The 12,083-nt window shown below is 40.4% G+C and overlaps 2 protein-coding genes across 2 annotated transcripts in view; one reads left to right on the plus strand and one right to left on the minus strand.

The window, feature by feature from the left end:
• The window catches only part of mfsd8l2 (major facilitator superfamily domain containing 8-like 2), a 14,556-nt gene extending 12,606 nt beyond the window's left edge, over positions 1-1,950 (minus strand). The window contains exons 1-2 of the mRNA XM_042498378.2: positions 477-1,950; positions 79-264 (exon numbers count right to left, since the gene is read on the minus strand). Of these exons, the coding sequence (XP_042354312.2) occupies positions 79-264; positions 477-552 (262 nt within the window). The 5' untranslated portion in view covers positions 553-1,950. The remainder of the gene's footprint in view (positions 1-78; positions 265-476) is intronic.
• kcnmb3 (potassium calcium-activated channel subfamily M regulatory beta subunit 3) overlaps positions 1-11,876 on the plus strand; it is a 19,359-nt gene extending 7,483 nt beyond the window's left edge. The window contains exons 3-4 of the mRNA XM_088085204.1: positions 8,153-8,327; positions 8,922-11,876. Of these exons, the coding sequence (XP_087941330.1) occupies positions 8,232-8,327; positions 8,922-9,290 (465 nt within the window). The 5' untranslated portion in view covers positions 8,153-8,231 and the 3' untranslated portion in view covers positions 9,291-11,876. The remainder of the gene's footprint in view (positions 1-8,152; positions 8,328-8,921) is intronic.
• Positions 11,877-12,083: the final 207 nt, after the last annotated feature.

The following is a 12,083-nucleotide window of genomic DNA, read 5'->3' on the forward strand; positions in this document are numbered from 1 at the left end:
TTTTACACAGTCACACCCATGGCTTCTAAACTCTAACCCTCTATGTCATGTGATTTGTCTTGTGGTTTGATCACTCACCGATAATCTCAAAAAGATTGGAAAATAGGATGATGGACTTTGTAGTTTTGCTCCGGTCCGACCAGAGCCCAAAAAGCGGGCCAGTGATTAGCGCGCTCAGACTGAAGGCTGACAGACCCAGACCCAGGAAGTAAGGGGGAGCCTCCAGAATCTGGAGATACCTCCATATTGTGGGCAGAATGACGGCTGAGTCCGCCAGAGAATATGGAGGATGAGTGTGGAGGGAAAAGGAGGGGAGATGTGTAAATGACAAGCCTTGTTTACCCGCAGTGAAATATATTTCAATTAAATATGCTCTCTGTGATGTGTGCTTACAGCAGAAATGCCAAGCAGATTCTGCTCTAATGAGACCATTATCTCATGTCTTTAAGTCCATAAAGCTGTCATAATGAACTTACCGTACTCGATGCCGCTCAGCATAAATATCAGTCCGATGGTGAGAAAAGTTAGATTCCTCTTTTGGTGATTATCCATTGTACTCTGTGACTTGCTGCCTTTTATACACTGACCTCTGGCTGTGCATGTTGTACAGGAGTGTTGTTCAGCTGCATAATTAGATAACAAGAAACACTGTGTGTACAATTAGAACTGCTGGCCCGCATAATCAGAGGAATTTGTTGGTCATTTCAAAACTTCTTAGAGGCAGAAAAGTGAGATCATACAAGGCTTCTCCTACAGAAGAGGCTCAGCAGGGGTGAGAGCTGAAACGCAGGGCAGAATATATCAAATCGCAATGAAAACAAACACCGTCCAGTTTGAAACGATTGCAGCAGTCCATTCCCATTAGGCATTTATGTTAAAGATGAAATTCTGTTTGAGTCACGTCCGCAGCGCAGCACCATGCTGTGAGCCTCACGGTCAAGGCAATGTCTCGGGTTACCAGGTGAGGTAAAGTACACTCAGCTTTATACATTTTTAATCTTGTTTTCTTCAGTTTCATCAAAAGCACTTGATTCTCCCACGGCCCTGTGGAAAAAAAAATGTGCCAGGCCCATCCGCCCTCTTGTAGGCTTCAGATACAAATAACTTTTACAAGAAGAGACTCCACAAATACATCACACACAGTCATAAAAACATACAGGTGATAAAACACATCAGATAAACAGTGATTACATTTCCTAGAATATGAAGCCTTGCAGCGGAAAGTGTGATGAAATGTGAAAGAAAATATTCCAAAGTGAAATAACTCTATTGTATTTAATGCTGAATGAATTAGGTATGACATCGCTGTCTGTTTTATTGAACGGTTGGCTCCGTTCTCAAGCTGCTATGGTGTTCCTAGCCTTGGGCTTGTTATATTAAACAGAACTGTCACCGAGTTAATACCTCCATATGTTTTTCCTGAGACCCATGAATAATACAAGGAGTTTCGATTGTTTGAATAACACATATAAACTCACTCAGCATCCTGAACTCATGACAGTCTGAGAGGTGTGGAGCTCAGCGGGCTGACAGGATAATGAAATGTCGCAGGACACATTTGTTTGGGTCAGTATCTCTTTTATTTGTGTATGCATGTGTCAGGGCTGCAGGGGTGTTGTCTCTGAAAAGTTTGGTTTTGTTTGCAGTAATTTCTTTCTAATTATTTAATGCCATAACAAAATTAGAATTAGTTGGATAAATCAGTTGAAAGACTAAAAATATTGATAGCTCTCTGAGTCCCCTCTCTCATTTAAGGCGCAAAATGGTTTATTTACCAAGGCTATTCAGAGAAGCCTTTAACCCCAGGGAACCAAGGGGATATGACATATGCACATGTTGGAGGGATACCACAGACAGCACTAGAAATAAAGGGATGGTGTCTGGGAAGGGGTGCCACCAGGGTGATGCATACCAACCCCCTGTCTTTTTACAGACTCCAAAAACCTCCCACACAGATGAGCAAATTTTTTTTTCGGGTTAGGATAGAGTGTCTCACTCTCGCCTGTCATCTCCGACATGATTTCCACAGCAGCAGCAGCCATGCACTGTGGTAGTAGCTAGTGCATTGATTGCATGATTTAAATGTGTGTAGGATTTAGGGCCATCTATTGGCAAAAATGGTATTGTCACAGTCTGCTCTGCCTCTCTCCTGCTGCTGTGGGATTTTTTCCACTTACTCCACCCCCACCTCTCTGTCCACCCGCCCCTCATCAGCCTCATCACCTCCACCTGGTGTGCCCAGCTGCTCTTCATCGCCAATCAAGCCAGTAGTTAAGCAGCAGCCTCAGTCCACGTGCTCTTTTCCAGATTGTCTTATGTCTGACCCTTCAGCACTTACACTAAGGCTGTTTTCCTGGTTACGACTTGGCTCGCCTCTGACCACCTCTTTTCGTCCCTGGCCCAGTAAACTTAACACCCTTTTGCTCCGACCACAAGTTTTGCCTGTGCACTTCCTAGTTCTCATCTGCCTGTGGCTGTGCGGTGTTCTACTGCTTCAGCTCCGGAAAGAGAGATTGCCATTCCTCCGTCCGTCTTCAGAGCCTCCAGCCGAGTGAAACATCTCCTCGGTTTGAGTGCCGCTGGTGTTTATTGTTCTGATGGTACATCGATTCCCCGCCTGTCCTCATTGATCCCGCTTCCTGCTCCTACTGGATTCGTCTGCTCAGCTTCCTGCCTGCCTGACGCCAACTCTGCCTCTCCTTGACCACGAGCCCTGCCTGCCTCTCCCTGGAGTCCCCGCTTTTCCCACAAGCTCCCTGCTGCAAATGTTTCTGCAACTTACCTGATACATTCACCTGCCAGTCCGCTCCACGCTCACAAATTTCCTACTCGAACTCTGAACTATGGCCTCTGAACGTGAACTCACCCCAGTCTCTCTACAAACTCTGCTCGACCCCAGAACTGATAACTGTCCCTATTTACCTGCAACCTGACTATACTCACCTTTGCTCCATATAACCTGCCAAAAGATTAAATAGAGGTCATTACCAACTACTCGCTTTCTCTGTTGTGCTAAAATTGGGTCGTACCACACCCCATTACAGGTATATCATATTCATTTTTTCATAAATTCAACTTCCACAGGAGAGAACGGGGCCTAGCTCTTCTGATAAATCCATGATCCAGTTCCACACAGTCCACCATGTTGTTCTACAATAGCCCAGAGCAGACAAACCAAACACTGGCTCTAGATGTCCATTCACTTTTTCGCATTTTCATGTTTTCTTGTTGGTCGCTGTAGATTTCCTACAGAAATGGCTCACTAGAGAAGTTTCAGTTCTGCAACCTGTCCAGCAAATGCAGCTAAATAAGACATGGTATTATCTATGTATCCTTATAATATCAATATTTCATTATTTAAATATTACCCTGATTGTCAGTGCTGGTATACTGCGACACCATGTAACTGTGTGTAAATATGGTTGGTTTCTCATAGTCGTAACTTCTTCTGATGTACATGTGCTGTCATTGAGCTGTTTACTTCTGTGTAAAAAAAAAAAAAAGTTCATAGCCAAGGAGGGATTCGTGCAGCTTTTCCATGACAAATCAGTACATGAAGCTGGGCCTCACGGCCCACTGCGAGGCCATTAGCATCCTACCTGCCTTACCTGTGGTGGTTTCTTTTTTTTTTTTGTCATTTACTTTTTATTGGTTTTTAATTTTACATGTAAACAGACAAACAGTCAAACAATCAACATGAAGACCTATAAATGAGTATAGAAGTATCAGGGAAAAAGTATAAGCGTACATAGGGGGACTGGTAAATACCTCCAGTTGAGAAATCAAGAAAAAAGAAATAAAAATAAAGTAATGAGTACTTATAAGTATTCTGATAGTACAGATTGAAATTACTTGAAATCTGGTCTTATGGTAGAGACAAATGCACACCATTTTTGCCAATTATCAATAAATGCCTCTTTTTGTGTTCTTAAATTAAAAGTGATTCTTTCCATTACAAAGATGCTGTACACTGTATCAATCCATTCATCTACACTAGGTGCCTCCCTCTTCAGCCATTTCTTCGTTATTGATTTCTTACAAGCCACCAGTAATATTCTCAATAGATATTTATCTTTGTTCCTCCAATCCAGATCCTGTAGATCCACCAAGTACAACAAACTGAAACAGAAAGTTATTTTTGTTGAAAACACAGTCTCTAGAGTTTGATGTACCCGTAACCAAAATGGGGTCACAGCAGGGCAACACCAGAATATATGATAGTGATTCGCCTCTTCGCTTCCACAACATCTCCAACATTCTGTCTGATTGGAAAAAGTTCTCTTTTGATATGGAGTATAGAAATAGCGAATGACATTTTTCCATGCATATTCTCTCCAGAGCGGAGAATTTGTTGTTTTCCATTGTTGTTTAAAAATTTCCTTCCAGTTCTCCTGGGCAATTATGGTGTTGCCTTCAGTTTCCCATCTTGATTTTACATTAGATGTATTTTCTTTGTTAAGAGATTGAAGACTTATGTATAGTTTTGAAATTATCTTCTTATTAGGTTCATCTTTATAAGCTTTTACAAATACCTGTAGGATATCATTTTCAGGTTCATAATTTTTTATAATTTTTTTCCTGATATAATCTCTTATTTGTATATACCTGAATAGGTCCTGGTTTTGTAAACCAAATTTGTCCTTGAGATCTTGGAAACTTCTAACCGTACCTTTATTTATTAATGAATAGTATGTTGTAAGCCCTAAGGAGGTCCATTCTTTGAATCTATGGTCGTGTTGATTAGGTGTGAATTGTGGGTCATAAGCAAACCATTTCAGGCCTTCGAGCGTCTTTTTTAAATTGAACTGTTTTGATACATCACTCAGAAGCTTTAATGAATTAGTGATCCATGGATTATCTTGATCGATAAGTTGTTTGTGTAGTGATGGGTCCCCAATTAACGCACTGACTGGGAAGCCTTTTCCCATCTGTGGTGGTTTCTATAGAAACGCACATGAGAGAGGAAGGTGTTGTTGCACTTACCTTTGAGCCTTGGTAAACAACAGGAAGTCCCCCGGTGAATAAACGGCAATCTGGTACACTCAGTCAGTCACTGTGCGCTGTTGGAGCCTGTTGGGGACACAAGATGATCAGCTGGTGACAGAGGGACATTTGACTTTCACATAGAGGCTTGTTAGGTGGACATTCTGTACATACTGGGTGGTGTCTGAGACAGATAAGAGTGGGCATGTTCTTGAACACTGCTTCTCCCCGGAGATCGTTCACCATTCCCATTAACATCAACCTGCAGGGTGCTCGCAGGCGGCAGACACGGTAAGAGAGGACGATCGACTGGGCCGGGCAGCTTTATAAACACTGTTGGGAGTTCATTAAGTGAAGTTTAAACAAAGCTTCACATTCAGATTTCGAACTCTTGGGCACGTATGAGTATGTATGATTCAACACACTATATGTTGCTGAAAGTCTGAATAGACTAAATCTGTAAATATTGCATTAGAGGGGCACTCTACAGATTTTGCATATCAGTTTCCATGCTGCAAGCAGTACAACCAGTTGTATAATGACTTCGAGAGGGAGATACCTGAAAAAATAACATTTAATGAAGTCATTGGGGTTCTTGCTTTGGTCTTGAAAACTTAAAGGGGACCTATTACGTTCATTTTCAGGTTCATAACTCATATTTTGAGTTTCTACTAGAATAAACAAACTTTAGTGTTCAAGAAACACTTTATTTTTCTCACACTATCAGCCTGAATATACTTGTATTAACCCTCTGTGTGAAACGCTCTGTTTTAGCGCCTTTCTCTTTAAGTCCCCACCTCAAATACCTGCAAATAACATTCCCATCAGCCTCAGCTAAACTTTTTAAGTGCTAATAAGCAAATGTTAGCATACTAAGAGTTAGCGAAAGCACGCACATGCAGCAGAAACTACTAGGTGCTTAACAAGAGACCATGCAAGAGACGAAAAAATGAAAAAGCTTCACGCACATCATTGGACCAATGTAGAGCGTAAAGCTCAAAATGTCACGTCAATGCTAATTTAATTAAATATTTATGGGAGCATAGTCAAGTGTGCAGACTCTGTTTTTTCGTCAAATGTTTGCATGCTTACATGCTAAACTAAGATGGTGAACATGGTAAACATTTTCCTGTCAGACATCAGCATGTTAGCATGTTAATGTTAGCATTTCACTCAAAGCGCTGCTGTGCATAGGTACAGCCTCAGAGCACTTTTAGCATGGCTGTTTAAATTTTTATCTCACAAACATAGAAACGGGACCTTAAATGTGACCTTTTAAAGAACATTGCTGCTTCTTGTTAATAAATCTAAACTAAGAAATGTAGTAAAAGCACTAGTTTTGACTGGTTAAATCTATATGAGCGCTTTTTTGTGCAACGTTAAATAAATGAAAAGAGAAAATCCTGGAGGAAGATTGTAAAAATACTCCATGAGCTGTTTTCTTTTGAGGCCACAGTTTGAACTTGAAAATAAATCCCAATCTTTGAACTAGTGCAGACTAGTGGTTTTTCTCAAAAATCGAAATGTAAACCAAATCTATTCAGTTACTTTATGCCCTGAAGGGAAATCTTGTTGAAATAATAGAAAATTAATCAAATGAACCAAGTCAATTTATGAGTCGAACATGAAATCTGTTGATGCATTAAATCAAAAATCTATGTTGTATCACTGTTGGATAAAATCATTAGATTGTTAGTGTCTCTGTGTGTATTCATGTGTGTATGTATGTGCGTGAGAGAGACACAGAGAGCTCCTCCACACATCGACAGCGCAGGAGCAGGACTGGAGCAGAGAGGTGGATGGGCGTGGAGGGCAGCAGCGAGCTCGGACCCAGATGCCGGTGTCAAGTGTGGGGGAGGACAGAGCCATCCTGCTGGGCTTCGCCATGATGGCTTTCTCTGTGCTCATGTTCTTTGTGGTCGGCATCACTATGGTCAAACCTTATGTGAATAGGTACATTGTAATTTTTCTGCTGATGCTATAAGGGATGTTATGACAGACAGTATGAATTATATGTGATGTTTAAAGGTCTAGTGTGTGGGATTTAGTGGCATCTAGTTGTGAGGTTACAGAATGCTACACACTGAAATTTCTCCCCTGTTATAAGCATCTTGAAGAGTAAGGTGGCTGACATGAAAACATGAATCACCCGTGTGTGTTTTGTCTGTTCTGGGCTGCTGTAGAAACAACATGGCAGGCTCTGAGATCATGCGAACTCTGGGCCAAAGGGCCAAACTCTATGCCACCCTTGGTTCAAAACCTGAGACTCTCTTGCTGTGCGGTCTTATTTTCATTGTAAACTATTGAAAAATAGTTATCAATATTTTATTCCTCGTCTGACAATACATTCCCCTATATCCTAAACCTTTAACAATAGAAATAGGGCTGTTTTTTGATTCATTTGAAAAATTCTTTAGTTAAAAATGTCTGACATACAGTCCAAATACATTTATTTTAAACTAATATGAAACTAAGAAAAAAAGCAAATCACTACATCAGTGAGAATTAAAATGTATCATTGGTCCTATTTGCAAATTGCATTTTATTGAAGCACACTAGTACCATTAATATAACTGAATACATTTCTAAAAAGGACTCAAAATCTACAGCCATGCTCCGAGGACCCCGGAAACATTGCTCAGCCTTGCTTTCAATTTTATCCAGTGGCCACATGAGTATGGCAGTGGAAAAATCTCCTGCATTTAAAAAAAAAAATCCCCAAAGACTACCATTGTAGAAGAAGATGTCTGAACTGCACACGTCAATTATGACTCTTTCTATTAGGAATTTTCATTTAGAGGCCCATCTGCAACGGGTAACGGGTACTCTGACATGAACGGCTTTATAATCACTTGGTGTGTTTGTTTTGGAGAGGAAGAGACCTCTGCACATAAGTTGACTCCCGGTAAAATCATGAAGAATGAACCTTGAAGTAATTCTAACCAGGAGAAGTTTCAGCTGGCTGCAGTCTGCAGTCCTCACTGCTACACGCCACCAAATCCACCTAAATTGTACATGCTTCACCTTAAAAAAATAAAACACGAATACCACTCATACCACAGATCTAGGAAGAAACAATTCTTGCCTTTCCGGCGTGAGTGTGTTCACACATGGTTTAGGGTTGAAAGCCTTATCTTGGGTACACCCAAACTGTCTTCTTGTTTTGCAGTAAGTGGGAGGATGAGGCCAGCTGTGTGCTGCTGCAGGCTGACATCCTGGACGAGTGGGTGGACTGCAGAGGTGTGAGCATGGTACCTTGCCTCAGGGTGACGGTTAACCTCACGGACTCCAATCAGAGGGCCTTTCTCCACTTTGACGAGGAGTCGGTCGTCCTCGCTCCTGAGGTAGGGATTTATGGCAGTAAATTCCAGGTTTTAAGTCTTATGGCTTTGGAGCCTCAGGTTTGCTTCACAGCAGGTGTGACTGGTCGACTGTAAGGGAGGAACACCTGCAGGTTCCTGAGGGCCCTAGAGGAGTGGATTTGAGCATTCGGACTTTAATATAACTGACATGAAGAACCACTCAGTGTTGTAGATCTCGCTCACGACTCGCAGTCATCAATGTTTTCATATTAGACATCTGAGCGGGGACTTGTAAAAGCACCTGAGAAAGAAGTGAAGGCAAAAAGCTGTACTGAACTAGCTGACAGAATGGAAAACTACTCTGATTCCTGCACCCCTGTGAATAAGCCAGCAGATATTATTAGGAGATGCTCTCATGCTGCACTTCTGCTCCATTATGGGGAAATGTGTGAAACATTTTTCAGCACCAGTGCGGCACACGGAGGTTAGAGAGGGCTTCTCTTTTTATAACAGACAAAATACTGAATCAAAAAAGAGCCTTGCAGCTCGTCAAACTGATTGCAATCAGCATTTCCGACTGTAACAAGCCTGTCACTTGATAAAAATTACACTTGAATCATATCTTTTCCCTCCCAGTGTTTCTACATACCCAAATGTCGCATGGACAGAACCGAGCTTCAGGATGAAGTCCTGAAAGTGAAAAACAGCTTGGACACCCAGCTGCGGAGCGCCTCGTCGTGCTTCACTGACCGCACAAGGCACCCCAGGGACGTCATCCTGAGCAGGAAGTACACCTTTAAGAAGGCCCTGTTTGCATTGCTGTGGCCCTGTTTGATGCTGGGTGGTGGAGCTCTGCTGGTGGGCCTCGTGAAGCTGACACAATGCTTAGCCCATCTCTCCTCTGAAATGTGCAGTGAGACTGCAGCGGGCAGGCTGACATCAAGATACACTCAGGGAAAACTTTACAGACTCCTCCGCAGGTCCAGCATGCAGTCTGCTTCATGACATATTCAGCAACTTGTGCTGCAACGTTCCAAAAATACCATCTGTAAACATGTAACTGGTATATAACATGAACCTGTGCTGGTATATATATAGCAGAGTAAAATTCTGGTCTTGAGCGTGTCAAAAATCCCAGAAAGACATCATTTCAGACTTATTCATAAGAATAAATGCCATGCAGAAACCTCCCTAAGTGTAGAGAATCGGTCTCAGCTCATAAATTATTTAAGAGAACTCCGGAGGTTTCTGAACCCAGTTAGGGGTGACCAGCAGATGGCTGTGGTACATGCACAGAGGCACAGGACACACACTGCACAAACCTTTCAACTATGAAAAACTATCAGTGTGAAAGTAAAAAAACTAGTTGATTAAACAAAAAAAAAAAAAAAAAAGATACAAAGTCTGTCCCAAAACCCATATTACATTAAACAGAAGTAAACTTTGAAAAGATTTGGGATGAACAATAAAATGCTGACATGTTAAAATGAGTCTCTATAATGTAGCAAGCACATCTCTAAAAAAAGAAAAAAAAAGATTTTTTTTCCAAATATAGAGACTTCAAACAAACATGCAAGCACGCTACATTTTTTAAAGATTTTGCCCACGTACTTTAAAGCCCTGCGATACTATGGCGATCTGTCCAGGGTGTAACAATAATAATAAACTAACCAAAACTGATAATGTATGCAAATTGTAAACCTTTATTGTATAACCAATTAGGTAAACCCCTGCTTGTGTGTTCAAACTTGTGTATATTTTATTTTATTTTTGTCTGTCTGGTTTATACTTACCTGTGACATTGTGATTTTTAAATTTTTTGATTGACCACTGAATTTAATGGTTTCAAAACTGTATTGTAAAAAATAAATATAATACATGCAAGCTGTATGGGGGACAAAAATTAGAACTAATCTAAGTGCCCATGACTGACGGGGGCACTAAAAAAATTACATTCAGAGTTTTTTTTTCCCCCAATGAAAAATGATTAACCTATCATCGCTAAAAGACGATTTTATCCTCAATGTGCTAACTAACACTCGCGGTTTCTTTTTCCATTCTTGCTTTTGGAAAGAAAAAAAAGAAAGAGTTCACATTCAGAGAGCCTCTGTTTTGCCTTCACCCCCCTGTATTTCCATGAAATGGTTCAGCCCTGTCCCCACACCTGGCACAAACGGTAATTTGCTCCCAGAGTGGAGTGAGGAGTGCCGGTGGAGGTGAGCCACATGTGTTAGCCCCCAAAACAAAAGTCCGGCTACCAAAAACCCAAAAGAAAGACAGGAGAGAGAAAACACAAGGTGACAGTATGTCACCCAATTCTTCACAAACACGGTGGGTCACTGTGAGTAGTGAAATTAACCTGTTAAAGTCATAGTGAAATAAGCTACATTAGCTCCCCTAACATTAGCTAACATCTTAACAGAAAACTGTTTACGTTTTGCTCCTCTTTTAACCGTAATTTAATCACTAAAGCCAAACGTTTAGTAAGTTATTCATGGTAAATCAGTTGTCCCTCTCCCTGCCTGGTGCCAGGCCAAAGTACAGATGGAGCTTCATCCCCAGCAGCCCAAAAAACACCCCCACCAATGAACCAGGTCTACTGCCGACTGAAGCAGGAGGTGAGCAGCAGTCTGTCACATCACATGTTAACTGATAGTGTCTGAAATTTTAGTTATGATGTCGTTTACAGTGGTGGAAGACAGGAATGCACGATAGTTTTTTTTGCCGATATGCCAATATATAATAACTCATTCCTGATATATATTTAAATATGTGTGTGTATATATATATATATATATATGATACAGAACATGCAAGGAAATATATAGAAAATATACGTCTGTTTTTTTCCCCCAGTTAATTTTAGTGATCATCAAGTCTCTTCTGTATTAGAATTAACATATTATGTATAGGCTTTTCGTGATGGCCCACCAGCAGATGGAGACAAAAAATACAGTTCTTTTTAATGTGTGTAATATTAATCCAATGTGCAAAATCAGAAATATGCACCAAATTTGGGTTGATGTTTAAACATGTGCACTTTTACAAAAAAAAAGGAAAAGAAATCGGTTTGTCAAATTGCAGAAATCAGCATGCTGACTTGTTCCAATATTTCAATTTTAAAGCCAATATCTGCCAGTACAAAGATGTGCTGATATTATCATGCATCCCTAGTGGAAGAAGTACTCTGATTTTTTTCATTTAAGTGAAAGTAGAAATACCACAGTCTAAAAATACTCCATTACAAGAGAAAGTCCAGGATTCAGAATGTTACTTAAGATCGTAAGCATTATTGGCTAAATGTACTTAAAAGTGATTCCTTCATTGTGAAGAATGACTCCTTTCAAAATGTCACAACTGTACCATTGTTATTTCTGTGATCATAACATGAGCTCCTATCATATCATAGAATATGAAATGATTTTGTTTACGCATTGATGTTGCAATTTGTAATGCGAAGCCAATTTTAAATACTTTATAAACTACAGGGAAGGTCAGTATAATACTACATCACATCAAACACACACACACACACATGTAGAGTAGCTTATATCTATCTATCTATCTATCTATCTATCTATATATATATATATATATATATAGAGAGAGAGAGAGAGAGAGATATACATATATCGCAAAATCCCAAATAACCCATAAATTAAGAAATAGTTATCCAACATTATTTACTCTGCATCAACATTATTAATCTTAGTTAGTTTGTGACTGACTTGCCAGTCGTCAGTCAGTAAAGAGTCTATGCGTAGTTTTCAATGCGGATATTAATGTAAGAAAAAAAGT

This window comes from Plectropomus leopardus, chromosome 12 (assembly GCF_026936395.1).
Source record: "Plectropomus leopardus strain MGB_pleo_1.0 chromosome 12, ASM2693639v1, whole genome shotgun sequence".
In the NCBI taxonomy this organism is placed as follows: domain Eukaryota; kingdom Metazoa; phylum Chordata; class Actinopteri; order Perciformes; family Serranidae; genus Plectropomus; species Plectropomus leopardus.